General features: G+C 39.5%; 1 protein-coding gene and 1 pseudogene across 2 annotated transcripts in view; one reads left to right on the top strand and one right to left on the bottom strand.

Annotated features, from left to right (window-relative positions):
• The window catches only part of XRCC5 (X-ray repair cross complementing 5), a 96,040-nt gene that overhangs the window by 21,491 nt on the left and 59,184 nt on the right, over positions 1 to 15,365 (bottom strand). For both annotated transcript variants that reach the window (XM_071216133.1, XM_004478686.2), the window contains one exon: positions 311 to 420. In XM_071216133.1, the coding sequence (XP_071072234.1) occupies positions 311 to 420 (110 nt within the window). The remainder of the gene's footprint in view (positions 1 to 310; positions 421 to 15,365) is intronic.
• Positions 3,352 to 4,421, top strand: LOC139439337 (large ribosomal subunit protein uL4 pseudogene; annotated as a pseudogene).

Here is a 15,365-nt window from a genome sequence, read left to right on the forward strand (position 1 = left end):
GTCCTTTATAATAATGACTGGGCCACCAGAAAATACAATGGAAATTTCCTTGGTTCCCTAAGTAGTAACTGTAAAACCAGGGATAACTCTCGGGGATGAAACATCCCACACACCCATCTTCACTTCTCCTCAGAAATTACACTTACAGTAAAATGAATTTAGTCATTTCTACTGTTCTTGGCATTCATTGCTATCTGCAATAAGAACAATTATTTCCAAAGCCCCTCTTGTTGGTGGGGTGCTGTATGTCTCTCCCCTGTGATGGGTGGCCAGCTGCATAGAAAGAAAAGACAGGCTAGGACAGCATTACCTGAATGGCCTCTTCCCGGAAGGCTCTGATGCAATCCATGCTCTTCATAAAATACGGTGTTTCATTAGTTTCCAGAAACTGTTCTATGTGACTTATTAGCTGGTGACTCACTGGAACATAAGACAAATTTATTTTCCTAGATTTGTGTGGTGCTTGTTGGAGTATGATTCCATCAGTGTGCTAAGTCTATATTATGGTTCAAGGTCCTCATGGTTAGTAGGCACAATAGTCGCACTCTTTTTAGAGGATGGGAGGGAAGGGGAGGTAACAGAACACTGATTCCAAGAATGATTTGAGAAGTTTGGGTAATACTTCTTGATATTTGTTAAGAAATAAAATTTAATTTCTAAAATGTTTATAATGAAAGCAAACGGTGCCTTTTGGGATGTCAAATGCTAGGGTTTTTATTGCTGTTTTGTTGTTGTGGGTTTTTATTTTTCTCCCTGAATTTAGGGGCCATTTGGACAATTCAAAAGTGCTTTTCCTGATATGATCAGAGAAAACAGATCCTTTAGTCCTTTAGTAGTAGACAGGATAACTGTCAAACAGTACCAGGCAGTGAAAAATAATGAGCCAGGGACACCCCATTTTTTACCAGTCCCAGGTCAAATTAGAAAAGACCCAACCCCAGTCTAGATTAGATAACATCCCTTTAGACTAAGTAATCATTACTACACTATCTTGTACCCCTAACTGGATCTGAATAGTTTCTATGTTGCTTAGCACCTCCATAAGCCACGAATATATAATAAACAATAATTGTCAGCCAATAGTGTCAAAAATGCTACAGAAAGAAGAAATACACTATCATTTCCAAGGGTTGCAACTTGACGTTGCCTCACAAACAAAAAGACAAAAACATTCTTCAGTATGAAAAAAAGCAGAGGAAAATAGAAATGCAAAACAAAAATCACCAGGAAACTTCATTTGCTGAGCAGAAGAAAACTGAACCTTAAGCACTATGTAGAAGAATAAACCAAGGGATGTGAACATTCATGGCCTAGAGGTTCACTTGCCATTTGTCCCCTGAAAGTACCCACAAGCCGGCTGATCAGCAATTTATACTGAATGGTCAAAACAATCTAAGACTGCATGTTTGCCAGAATCATGGCCTCATCTGTGGATTCTAATAGCCATGAATGCGTGTGTGTGTGTACTGTTAAAGCTAACTAAGGATCTGCCTATAAAGCTTCAAGGCCTCTACTTGTGACTCCCAGTGACCTGAGTCTTGCTCAGTGCCTTATGAAAGAGAGGAAACAGCATTCTACTCATTTCCTAAGGATCTTACAGCATGTGGAAAGGACTGAAAAACTGGATATAATGCTTTCTAACATAGAAATTCTGCAGCAAGAGAAAAATATCCCTAGTAGTCATTAAGAGAAAAATATCCCTAGCAGTCATTTATCTATTCTACCAAATAGGAGATTACAATCTACATTATAATAAAGTACTTAACAAACTTGAGGGATTAGAGAAACATTCCACTGCAATTTCAGAAATCTTTACCAATATATTCTACAGCATTGAATTAATATCCAACTACAAAGCTGAAGAAACCCATCCATCAGCCATGTGGGATCTAAGTCCCCTCTCAATTAAGAAGTGGAGTGGATATCGCCATCCCAGGGTCCTCAGGATGGAGGACTGAAATACAGATTAGAGTGGGGGGGGGGGGTAAAACCTATAAAAGTATACAGTGCAAAATGTAAACCAGAATGTAAACCATTTACCGTGATTAGTAGCAATGCCTCAATATTTGTACAATTGTAACAAATGTGTCATCCACATGTAAAACTGTTATTAACAGGGGAGAGAGGAAAAGGGGAAGGGCCTTGGGTATATGAGAATCTCCTATACTTTCTTTATGACTTTCCTGTCATCTAAAGTTTCTTTGAAGATAAATTGAAAAAAAAAATCCAACTACAACTCTAAGGAGAGAAATAATATTCAGATAGATCTTTTTGAACAAGGTAAATAATACAACTCTGGTAAGCAGGCACAGCAGAAAATCATCCACAAGAAGCTCAAAGTAATAAAAATTTTCTCCCTTTTCCAGTTTGGAAAGGTGAAATAGCAGAAATGTTTGATATTTCCTATACCACTTACAGAAGCTTATGTTCTCATTCACTTTGACCTAAAGGGCACTCACAGTTATTTAAGTAGGCACAAGTAACAGCCTTTACAGGGGGGCTTGGGGCTATGTACTCCAGAAAAACACAGTTTTAAATGTAATCCATCCTGTGGGTGTGAATCCCTTTACATAGGAACTTCTGATGAGGTTACCTCAGTTAAAGTATTGGCTCAACTGAAGTGGCATGGGTCTTAATCCTATTATTGGAGTCCTTTATAAGCATTATGAAATTCAGATAAAGAGAGAAAGACATGGGAAGAAGCCAGAAATCAATAGAACCCATAGAAGCCAGGAGAGGCCACAATGTGCACTGCCTTGTGATAGAAAAGCCAAGAACCAAGGGTCACCAGCAGCCAGCCCCATAATGCCACAGTCTTTCGGGAGAAAGCATCGCCTTGATCACACCTTACTTTTGGACTTCTCCTAGCCTGAAAACCAGGACACAATAAATTCCTGTTATTTAGGCCAACCCACTGCATGCTATTTGTTTTAGCAGCCAGGAAATTGGAACGTGGGTCAAGGATAGACATCACAGAGCCTCCAAGTTCCCCTTTTCTTTTTAAAATGAGAATGAGGAATTTTAGGAAGTTTTGATGTAAATATGTTTTTCTTTGTTCAGTTTAGCAATTATTTTCATTAATTTACACTAGTATACTTATTGTGTAAATACTTTGTATAAGACACTATGCTGTTTCTGTGGGGGACACAATTAAAGATAAAACTCTTGCCTTCGAGGAGCTTACGGTTTAATAGGGATATAATACATATACACAAAAATAATAGCAGAAAATAAATGTGAAGAGGATGATGTGTGCTATGGAAATACGACAATTGATCTGAATTTTAAAAATCTTTGGTAATTACAGAAAGATTTATAAATTTATATGACTTTTTAGCTGGGTAGTGGAAAATGGAATTTGATCATGATACAGTAGGAAACAGAATAAGCAAAATTATGAAGACTGAAGATGGGAACACAAGGATATATTTGGAGAAAGGTAAATGTTCCAGTAAGTAGAGCACACAGTGCGTGGAGGGGAGTAGAGAAGAAAAAGAAGTATAGGAAAATGCTGGAGGGAAAGGAGTTCCCAGAAGACGAAATAATAACTGTGAGGGTAGAATGTAGCACCTTAGAAAGTGTAGAAATAAAAGAGAAAAGAGTCCAAGACCAAAGCCTTTTAGGAGCTAAGTATTTAGATGCTGCCGAGGCAAGCGGGCTGACAAAGGAGGCTAAGAAGAAATGGTTAAGGAGAGAGAAGAAAACAGGACAATAGAGCATCACAGAAAGGAGGAAGAGTTGTCCGCTGTGCCAAAACCATTACATAAAGCATGTAAAGAAGAATGGTATAAATTAGAAACTTAAGGTCTGGAATGATATCAAAAAGGTCTGTGCCTCTCAGCAAATGAGAGCTGGCAAGGGCAAAATGAGAAACCGTCATCATATTCAGTGCAGGGGACCGTGCATCATCTATAATGAAGACAATGGTATCATCAAGGCTTTCAGAAACATCCCTGGAATTACTCTGCTTAATGTAAGCAAGCTGAACATTTTGAAACTTGCTCCTGATGGGCATGAGGGACGTTTCTGTATTTGGACTGAAAGTGCTTTCTGCAAGTCAGATGAACTATATGGCACTTGGCGTAAAGCTGCCTCCCTCAAGAGTAACAATCTTCCATGCACAAGATGATTAATACAGATCTTAGCAGAATCCTGAAAAGCCCAGAGATCCAGAGAGCCCACCAAGCAAGAAGATTCATCGCCGAGTCCTAAAGAAGAACCCATTGAAAAACCTGAGAATCATGTTGAAAACCCATATGCAAAGACTATGTACCCAAACACCATTCTTCTCCAGGCCAGGAATCACAAACTCAGGGTGGACAAAGCAGCAGCCGCACTAGAGGCCAGATCAGATGAGAAGGCCGTTCCAGGCCAAGAAGCCTGTAGTGGGGAAGAAAGGCAAGAAGCCTATTTGGTGTTAAAAAGCCACACGGATAGAGCATCCGCCTACACATGGGAGGTTTGCGGTTCAAACCCACGGCCTCCTGACCCGTGTGGAGCTGGCCCACACGCAGTGCTGATGCGTGCAAGGAGTGCTGTGCCACGCAGGGGTGTCCCCCACATAGGGAAGCCCCACGCGCAAGGAGTGCGCCCCGTAAGGAGAGCCGCCCAGTGTGAAAAGAAAGTGCAGCCTGCCCAGGAATGGTGCCGCACACACGGAGAGCTGACGCAGCAAGATGATGCAACAAAGAGAGACACAGATTCCCGGTGCTGCTGACAAGAATAGAAGCAGACACAGAAGAACACACAGTGAGTGGACACAGAGAGCAGACAACTGGGTCGGGGAGAAGGGGAGAGAAATAAATAAATAAATAAAATCTTTTTTTAAAAAAGCCACAGAAGCCTTTGGGAAAGAAAGCTGCAGCTACCAAGAAGCCAGTAGAAAAGAAATCTCCCACAGAAGAAGCCTGCTGCTTAAATTGCTTATTACATAAGTCAAATCATTTTGGACAGCTTATTTTGAAATAAAGACCAGATCAGAGGCAGTGGAAAAAAAAAAAAAAAAAAAAGAAGAAGAATGGTAAAGAAGACAAAGGATTATGGACTGAAATTTAGGGAATCCTTAGATCCAAGAACTGTGAGGAGGAACCCATGAAGCAACTAGTGAGATACTGAACAGCTTTGCGAAAGTTTCCTCACCCATTTTACCCTGAAATATGAGGGAGCAATACATACACACACAAAGCTGCCATCTTAGAGGGAAAAATTCAAGACATAAAATAAAGCAAACGCAGAAGCCAACAATCCATTGGCAATAATAATATGAGAAAGAAGTTATACCAAATAAGTGGTAGGAGTCTCTAAACCCAATTTCTATTTAAGAATGAAGTCCTAGTGTGTTTATGGGCCAATTTAGATTTAGTTTTTTCTTATTTCCTTTCCTCCAGAAGGTTCAGGAACACAGGAAGATAAACATATTCAAATTTCCAATAAATTCAAAGAATACCAAAAACTAGATTTTGCCCTTCTAGGAATAATCACCTACATGGCCTGAGTTCTGGCCCATGATTCTGAATTCTGTCCCTCTACCTAGATTATTTTGTGTTTGACTGATTATAAGGAACCATTTTATGCGTTCACCCCTCGGGCTGAAGTGAGGTTTGCTGGCCTGGCGGGGGAGCAGCCGCTGTAGGCCTAATTCCAAGCCGCTGCCCCCATAATAGGGTGGCTGGTCGGACTCACCACCACCCCTGAAGGGAGCTCGGCATGGGCGCAAAGTGCCCTCGGGCAGCCATGCTTCCGCGGCCGCCCCTCCTCCCGGATAGCACCACATGATGCCTTAGGAGGCAACACCCTTCTTGTCTTTCTCCCTGCACAGGCGCAGGGCGGAAAATTCCAGTCTGCCTCCCCCCGCCCCCCCCCCCCACAGCAGCAACAGCCAGGCACAAGGCGGGAAACTCAAGTCTGCCCTCTACCCCAGCAACAGCAGCCACCAATCCCTAAACCCTGCCACTTCCCCCAGCAACAGCAACAGCCAATCCCTAACCACCCCTCCCCCTTCCAGTACCTCCCACCGACCTTTCTCCCCAGTAACTGCTTGCGGCAGCCAATCAGAACACGGCATAACTTCGACCAATCAGCCTTCCCCAGCCCCTATAAAACTGTAGCCACTTCCTCAATAAAGTTGGACCTGCGTGTTTACCTCGTCTCCGCGGTAGTTCTTCTGCCGTGCGCCCTCCAGTCCTGAGAGCCCCCGACAAGGGCCTGGCCTCCCTTGTCCCCAGTTCGTCGCCTGCTTCTCCGGGCGACCCCTTCATCGCCGGCTTCGCCGGGCGACCTCAGCAGCCGAACCGCGCAACCCCTGTGAGACCGACCCCTCGTCTGCTGCCGGACTGATCCCTCGTCCCAAGCCGGACCGATCTCTCGTCCCAAGCCGGACCGACCCCTCGTCCGCAGCCAGACCCCACCGCCACCGACCGAGCAAGCCGCCGCAATTTTATATATAAGGATTTAAAATATTATAAAATATTTTATATTTTAAATATAAGGATGATATTTTAATATACTAAGTATCAGAGTGAGACGTGGACAACAGACTTCCTTCTGAAATTTGGGAGGCATTTCATTTCCCTGTCATGTTTAATAAAAGCAAAATGCAAAAATGAATGTCAAAAATAATATTCTACTTTGGCTGGATTATGCTTTTGAACCCTCACTCCCACCTGCCATAAAGGAAATGCTGATCATCGAGGTCCTTTTCTCTGGTTCTCCATTAATTATATGGTGAAGGAATGGCCTGTCAGTCTTCATACTCATTAAATCACAACCTCAATTTAATTCACCAAAATGTTCTTCAGAATTAGTTAGTGACTTGATAATTCTCATTAGTAAGTAATATAAAAAATGGCCATCAGAAAGGCCATCCATCTTCGGAGACTAACTTAGGCCAAGGGCTCCTATTCACCGCAAAGAATATTTGAAAATTAAGGTTTGGATTTTGAGGTTTTAAAGATGGGCATTATATACAATCCAGCATCTTACATGAATACAGAGATTGATATACAAAATTATTCTCAATACAATAATACTTCAATGTTATGTTCAAAACATAATCCAGATTCTGAAGGGCTGCGTAAGAAAAAAGGCTGTGTTTCCATATTTAATCTTAATGCATATTCCTCTAAAGAAAGCATTCAACAACATCCAAAACGTACCTCCCTTCATGCTGCACAGTCACAAGGGCCAAATCATCCAGGGCCCTGTGCTTGCCTGCCTTTGACTCTACCTTTACTTGCTGAACATCATTATCTACTTCTGTTCTCTGCAAAGCTGTTACCAACAAAATGAGAGAAAACTGTTTATTGTGGTTTGTTCCCTCCATATGACAGGGCCAAAAAAATCAGCAAGTTCACTCATGTGTCACACATTAAAAGAACTGCAATGCCACCTCAAATGATTTTGCATCATTCAGGATGTTCCCAACTTCAGTTTTCTATCTCAGTGCCTCATGTGAATGTTACTTATTGAAAAGGTGAACATTTAGCAGATGCTAGCAGCTAAATAATTTCAAAATGTTAAAAACAAACTTATATATCCAATGACAATGGTATCTTTTATAAAACAAAACAAAAGTCAAGAGGTTAAATAAGTATATGGTCAGGTCAGTCATTATTAAGAGAATAAAAATGAGTAATATCCATCAATAAATAAAATTATAATCAAGTAGTCCACTCTGCCATCAATTAAACCTACTGTAAATTATTAAAATCACTGTTTCAAACAGTGACATTTTTACCTTGTGCCAAGAAAGGGAGTCTGTGTTTTAATAGAGGAAACCAAAACAGAAATGGATCACAAATTGTTCTCTTTACTATAGTGTATAAAGTGATCATCGTGGGTAGGGTGTGTGTGTGTGGGGGGGGGCGGGGTGTATCAGTTGGGTCCAACCAAAAGAACAGAAATCACTTTGAATATTTAACATAGGAAATTTAATGCAGGAAATTGTTATGGAGGTGGTGAAGAGCTGTAAAGCAAACTGGAAATGGTGCTATAACCCAGAGATTAGCAACACCAAGAAGCCCTTAGGACCCCTTGGTGTGTGGGGAAAGAAAAGAGGGGTGTAACCAGAACTCAGAGAGAGGTACTATGGGACCTGAAGCCACAGAGGGCCAGAGATGCTGTCCAGCACCAAAGGAAGAAAGAGAAAGACTCTGGCTTCTCCCTCTCTCCTACTTCCCACCAATCACTAGAGTCTTTCATTGGCTAAACCCAGTCAGCCATTAGCTTGTGACAGGAACCCTGGGAAATGCAATCTGCAGGGTCCAACTCCCTCACCCCACCACTCAGAGCTGGCAGAACAGGGGAATGGTGAGGAGCCCTTTTTAAGACCACCTGGCATGGTGTGCTATGAACTCAGAGGGGTACAACTGTTTTAGGCACTGGATATTATCAAGAGATAGAAATTAAGAGGGCACTATTCAATTTAAATAATACAGGAAGATCAAATTTACAGGTTTTTTTTCCTTTCTCTTCTAGTGACATAGGATACAGTAAAATTCAATTAAAAATTACTGAAAAGGTTCATAAAAGCGTATTTAAAGTCTTTCCCAGGCATTTTAATTTAAAAAAAATTATTTCTATGAAACCAGGATTATATTAAAAATGTGATTTTCAGTTCTACTTGTAGCATCTTTACAGCTACATATATTTCCCTTTCCTTCAACTTTAACATGGTGAAACACAGCAAATAGTTGCCACATCATTGTAAGCATGGTGAGAATAAAGTAGTGGTACTATAAGGAACTGAAGGTTTCCTACAGTTTTATACTTAAGTGAAAATTTAAGTACAAAAAAGAAGGTATCCTAAATATTTTTCCTCTCAACGACAAAAGATATCTCACTTACTTCTTAAACATCCTTTGTGGAGTTTAGTTTCAAGATCCTAGGAAGAATCTGCTCTAAATTTTGTGCTCCTTGCTTTGGTATTCCCGTTTTTTGTTTTGCAGTTTTTAATGAAAAATTCTTATTGCAGAAAGAGAAATCACTGGATGGCAACAAAAGAAATAGAACTAGGGAAAAAAGCATAAGCTTAACGTACCTGAAAGTGATGTTTAAATTGTCTTTTTTTTTTCCTTTTCTTTTAAGCAATTAGACTGTGAAGCAGACAGAAGTCTGACCTGCTCTTTGCACCCAACTGGCAGCTCATCTAGTAGTTAAAAGAAGTTGTCTGCCCCTCTTTGAAGAACAGAGAGGTCAGTAGATATGACATAAGAACTCCATAGCCATAATATTATGCATGACCAGTAGCACAGGAAATTGAACTAAGGTATATAAAGTGCTGACCACCTCAACAGTACAGTTGTAGCCCTGGCTTTTAAATTATTGTTATTATTTGTCTTACCAATAACTAAAAAAACTCAATTAAAACCCCACCATTTAAGCTCCACAAGTTCAGTCACAACCCATTTTTTTCATGCTTAACGATTTTCTCATTAAATGCAGTAATTTCTTACAAACTGCACTAATAAAAGTAAGTCCTGCTGGGTGTTTTCCCCCCTTTATAGATGCTGCCTTTTCACTGATGTGTTAAATTAAAACCCCAGGCACAAGGAGCAGAGTAAATGCAAAGTCTTTATTGTCAGAATCCATTCCTGCAGACTATGAGAGCTCTCTCATTTTACTTTTTTATTTTTTTTTATTTTTTAGCTAACTCTGAGTCCTACTTTTGTAGCCACAGGAAGAATGATACTGAAGGTATCATGGCCTTAGCTCACCCTGTAGAACAAAGATGGCAGTGTGAGCTAACAGAAAACTAGAAAACGGTATCTAGTTAGCCCACTGGCTATAAGCTCACTTTATATAAACACACATTATGACATGTCCTCTTTATGCTGGGTAATACTTTTCATCTTAAATAACCTGGGTGAAAGACCAGATCTATTCCCAGGTCAGCTGAAAAGTTTTTAGTCTCCTGGCCAATGGATGGGCTCCATGGCACTCTGTGGTCTTTCAAGATTTTATATAAGTATTCAATTTAACCGTAAAAGCCCACTGAACATGTCTCCTAAAACCTGAAAGCCCTCAATTAATATTTACAGCACGCAGCAATTAACTATCTACTCTTCAGAGTTACTAGAGTCTCCTAACCCCAGAAAGGATTAAGTGGAGTACCACTTAGAGTACAAAATTGAGAAATTATGGTAACAAAGGGAGACCTCATCACATGAAGAAGTAATCATTTTTGGTTGGTTTATGTAATGTATGTGATATATACCTAGAGGTATGTAATGGGCATGGAGTTTGAAGGCTGGGTAGGCAGAAAAAGAGCACCTTCACCATTTTCTAAGGTCCTAGAATTCAAAAAATTAATGAGACTTAATAAAATAAAAGTGACCTAGAAGAATTAAAATCCTTACCATCTAGACTTGATCCCATTCCAGATGGGCAGTAGGAGGGAGGCAAAATGCAAGATGACTGAGTTTGATACTGCAGCCATTTTACAAGTATCTTTGTAGCCTTTTACCTGAGTGTATGCCATCAAATTAAACATAGGAAATAAGGAGAAGCAACCAAGTAGCCATAGTTGCAATGCAACCAAAGGGAAATACTCTGGAACAGGAGACCAATCTGGCAATGGGATCCAATTAAAAGTTGGTAATTGAATGGAACTGAAATTCACTTATCAGTTGAAGAGATACTCGTGAGTGATGAGTCAGACTCCTCACCAAGGAGGGAAAAAGCAGCCACTGGTTGAATGTGCTTTTGTCAATGTCAGAGGAAAGGAAAGCAGCACAGTGTTTTATGATGCCTCAAGAATTTTAGTCATTCCTGAAAGGAAATATCAGGCACCAGAAATTTTAAACCACTACATTTCATTTGGTAAATTTTTCTAAATATATAAATTAGGATGTCCCGTACTTGTTTTTTCCCCTAAGAATCCTTCAGATCACTTTTTTTCTCTATCCTTTCCTAGAGCGCAAGATGAGAGAAGATATATTTTTTCACCTCTTTGATGGATTAAGACTTATGAACTGATCCAAAGAGCCAGAGAATTAAGTCTGCCATAATTCAGAAACTCAAATTCCTATTACTCCCAAACACTGCTTCGTTAAAGACAACAATGTAAACAAAAAATTACCACTTGCAAGCAACACTCAGAGAACATAAAAAAAGATAGAGGTCACTTTGTCCAACTGATGGTAGACCAACTGCAGCATCTTTGATAATGAATCACACTGCAATAAAACTAGGACTGGACATTGGTATCCAAAGATACACTGGCTCTGAAACCACACGTCCTTCTTTAGTGTGGTGATAGGGGTGAGAGGGAAGAAAGAGATAGATCTAAGAGAGCTGAATTAGAAATTAGAAAAGAATTAGAAATGGATACAAAGTGACCAGAAATGCTCATCAACAGAAAACCCAACAAAACAACAAACAAAAACAACACTTATTTCTGGGGAACAGGAACAGATCATCACTTATGCTATTGCCCTTGTCTATCTAGCCCAAGAATTCTTCCCCAATCAGTTACCCATCTGCCCCTGTATCCACATTGCCTTGGATGAACTGTCTGCACTCAAATTGACCTTTTCACTGGAACCCATATCTCTGCCCTTCTCAAATGTCTCATGCACTCCCATGGCTTTATCTACCATCTCTATGCTGATCCAGGCCTTTTCCCTGAGGTCCAGATTTATATTACTTAGTATGTCTTCTCATTCTAAGCAAATGAAAATTTCTTCCAATTGCTCAAGCCAAAAAACGTGGAATCATTCTTGTTCTTTCCTTCTTTCACACCCTACATTTAAACCGTCAGGAAAACCTGCCAATTCTATCATCAAAATATATGGGAATCTAACCTCTTCTCATTGCCTCCACCAGTACTTCCCTCACTTAGACTACTACAGTAACCTTCTAACAATTAACTCATCTGCTTACTTTGACTTTGCCTATTCTCAACATGGCAGCTAGTCTCTTTTAAAACATAAGCCAGATCAGATTATCTTCTACTTAGGACTCTTCGTTGTTTTCCCATTCCACTCAGAGTAGGGCCTAGGAAGCCCTATAAGATGCCCCCTACCAGTCTGATCTCATCCCATACTTCTCTCCTCCAGCCACACTGGCCTCCCTGATACTCCTCAAAGAAGTCAAGCACACTCCTCCTTCAGAGACATGGTGCGTCATCTGCCTGACAAGTTCTTCCTACAGATATCCACATAGCTCCTCCCTCCCCCTCAACTCTGTTCAAACCATGCCTCAATCAGTGAGGCCTTCCCTGCTGCTCTACATAAAACTGCAAGCCCATCTCACTCCAGCACTCCCTATCCTGCTTCAATTTTTCTCCACAGTGTTTATCACCATCTAACATATATTTTGTTTACTGTCTATGTCTTGTCATGATGTCTGGCACATAGCAGGCGAGTGAACATATGGTCTAGGTCTTACTGGTTTATACCTCTAAAAACCTACAGGCTAAATAAGCTGTATACCTACAGGTATCTTTTTGTTGTTCTTTCCATTTAAACCCATACACTGCTGTATTCTGTGCTACCTATTGTTAAGGGGAATGGATGGCCTAGAATTTGTTTTTATTACCTACTCCCTTAATCTTACAGAGATAGAAAATGTAAAAGCTCTATGGAAGACTTTAAGGGGGGCAATACATAGACAAAAACTAACAGACCAAGAGAGGCGCTGCAGGTATGTGGGCCTGAACCCTCACTTACAACACTGCCATGACTGCATGCATTTGATCATGTCGATTTGTTGTTGCTTATGTGGTATGTCTTAGCCTCATCCTATTCTGTTGCAAGCACTTTTTCTCCTCTTAGATCAAGTTGCTTAATTCCACTAGGGGTGGGGTTGGGAGGGTTCTCCAAAAATGTATTTCCTATGACTATAATCCGAGTTTACCATACCCTAAAACAACCATCTTGATCACAAGATAATTAACAAGAATTAACAGGGTTATTCCTATGAAGAAAGAGTAAGATAGAGAACGTGGATATTTACAGATGTTTAGAAGAGAGGGGGGCAATGAAGAAGACTTCCCCTTTTTAACTTTAGATACTACTGTATTACTATTTGCATTTTTTCCAGTGAGGATGTACTAATTTTTTAAAAGAGAAGTCATCTAAGGAGCAATTAAATCATATGAAACATAAAAAAAGACTTATATAAGTAGACAATAAACAATTGTTTCTATTTTCAGTGAGTTCTAAATGGGAAGACATTTTTCATTTGTTGCCATTTACTGATATGAAAGTCAAAATATTTCTATTTCATTGATGCTTTTAATTTCCATTTTGTGGGAAGCAGATTTGGCTCAACTGATAGAGCGTCCACCTATCATGCGAGAGGTCCAGGGTTCAAACTTAGGGCCTCCTAACCCATGTGGTGAGCTGGCCCATGCACAGTGGTGATGCGTGCAAGAAGTGCCATGCCACGCAGGGTTGTCCCTTGCACCCTGCAAGGAGAGCCACCCTGTGCGAAAAAAATGCAGCCTGCCCAGAAGTAGTGCCGCACACACGGAGAGCTGATGCAGCAAGATGACACAACAAAAAGAGATGCAGATTCCTGGTGCCACTGACAAGAACGCAAGTGGAGTGGATAACACACAGCAAATGGACACAGAGAGCAGACAATGGGGGGGGAGGGAAAGAGGAGAGAAATAAATAAAAATAAACCTTTAAAAAAATTTTTCCATTTTGTTTTATTCTTTCTGTACCACATACTTCTTTTTTTCTACTTAAAACTCATATACTTAAAGGAGGGTAGAAAAAAGGACCCTAGACATTATTTATTTTCATCTACTATCCTCGGGCAGATCTAACAATTTGAACATGACTTGCCGCAGGCGAAGTTTATCTTTGGTTCCTGGATTCTACATATCCTATAATTCACATAATTTTAAATGTCAAGGTATTAGTCTTGCTGGCTCCATTATAGCCTGTTTGGAGTAATTAGAAATGGCGGAGATTCTGGGATAATCCAACCTTAGTTATATTTTCTTCTTAGTGTATGTGATAAATAATGAATCAAATATAAATATGTGCTTGAGAAAGAATGGCACAAAAGAAGAAACAAATGAAAAGAGGGACTAATGAACCTATAAATTTTCCAAATCAGTAAACACTGACCTAAGACTTGATATACTAAAACACCCACTGTCACTGAAAAGCAGATTGACCTTCATTACTCACTATAATTATATTTGTGCTCTAACAAGTTCCTGAAATCCACACAATTTTTCTCCTGTACTGAATAAGCTTGTCATTTAGTAATGTAAATGAATTCTTCCCATGAATCCATCACAAAAGAACTAAATTTAAAATCAACAACAGAACACAATTTGGAAAATCCCCAATATTTGGAATTAACCAAGGGGTTAAAGAAGAACAATTATATCCAAAGTAAGCAGAAAATGAAAGAAATAATAAAGATTAGAGCAGAAATCAGTGTAATTAAAAAGATAAATGAGAAAAATCAATAAAACTAACAGTTTGGTTCTTGAAAAGATTACCCAAAAAACGCACAAACTTTTAGCTAGAGTAACCAAGAAAAAGAGAAGATACAAATTACCAAAATCAGGAAGATGAAGATATTACCACCAACCTACAGAAATTAAAAATTTTATCAGGGAATATTAATAGTCACCAGGACATGCCAACAAATTAGACAATTTACGTGAAACAGACAAATTCCTATAAAGACACAAATTACCAAAACCAATTCAAGAAGAAACAGAAAGTTTGACTAGATCTATAACAAGAAAAGAAATTGAATCAGTAATAAAATTCTTCCAACAAAGAATGCAGGCCCTGATGGTTTCACTGGTGAATTCTATCAAATATTTAAAGAAGAAATACTGATCCTAAACTCACTCTTTCAGAAAAAAAGGAGGAAAGAAAACTTCCTAACTTACTCCGCAAGGCTGATATTTTCCTGATACTTCAGGAAGATAAAGAAATCACAAGAAAAGAAAATGAAATGTAAGCATCCCTCATGAACATACATGTGAAAATCTTAAAATACTAGCAAAATGTATTCAGGAACATATATGAGAGATTACATACCATGATTAAGTGGGATTGGTTTAACAAGTGAGGTTGGTTTAACTGAAAATCAGTTAATGTACCACAGTAACAGAACAAACACTTGATCACCTCAATAGATACAGAAAATGCATCTGACAAAACCCAACACACATTCATAAAAAAAACTTCCTCAACCTGATAAGGAGCATCTGGGGAAAACTTACAAATAATGTCATACTTAATGGTGAAAGATTGAATGCTTTCTCAATTAGAACAGAAACAAGGCAAGGACATCTATTCTTACCACTTTCATTCAACATTGCACTGGAGCTTAGTGCACTAGAGGCATACGATTTAGAAAGGAAGAAGTAAAACTGTCTTTATTCA

This window comes from Dasypus novemcinctus, chromosome 7 (assembly GCF_030445035.2).
Source record: "Dasypus novemcinctus isolate mDasNov1 chromosome 7, mDasNov1.1.hap2, whole genome shotgun sequence".
Classification (NCBI taxonomy): Eukaryota; Metazoa; Chordata; class Mammalia; order Cingulata; family Dasypodidae; genus Dasypus; species Dasypus novemcinctus.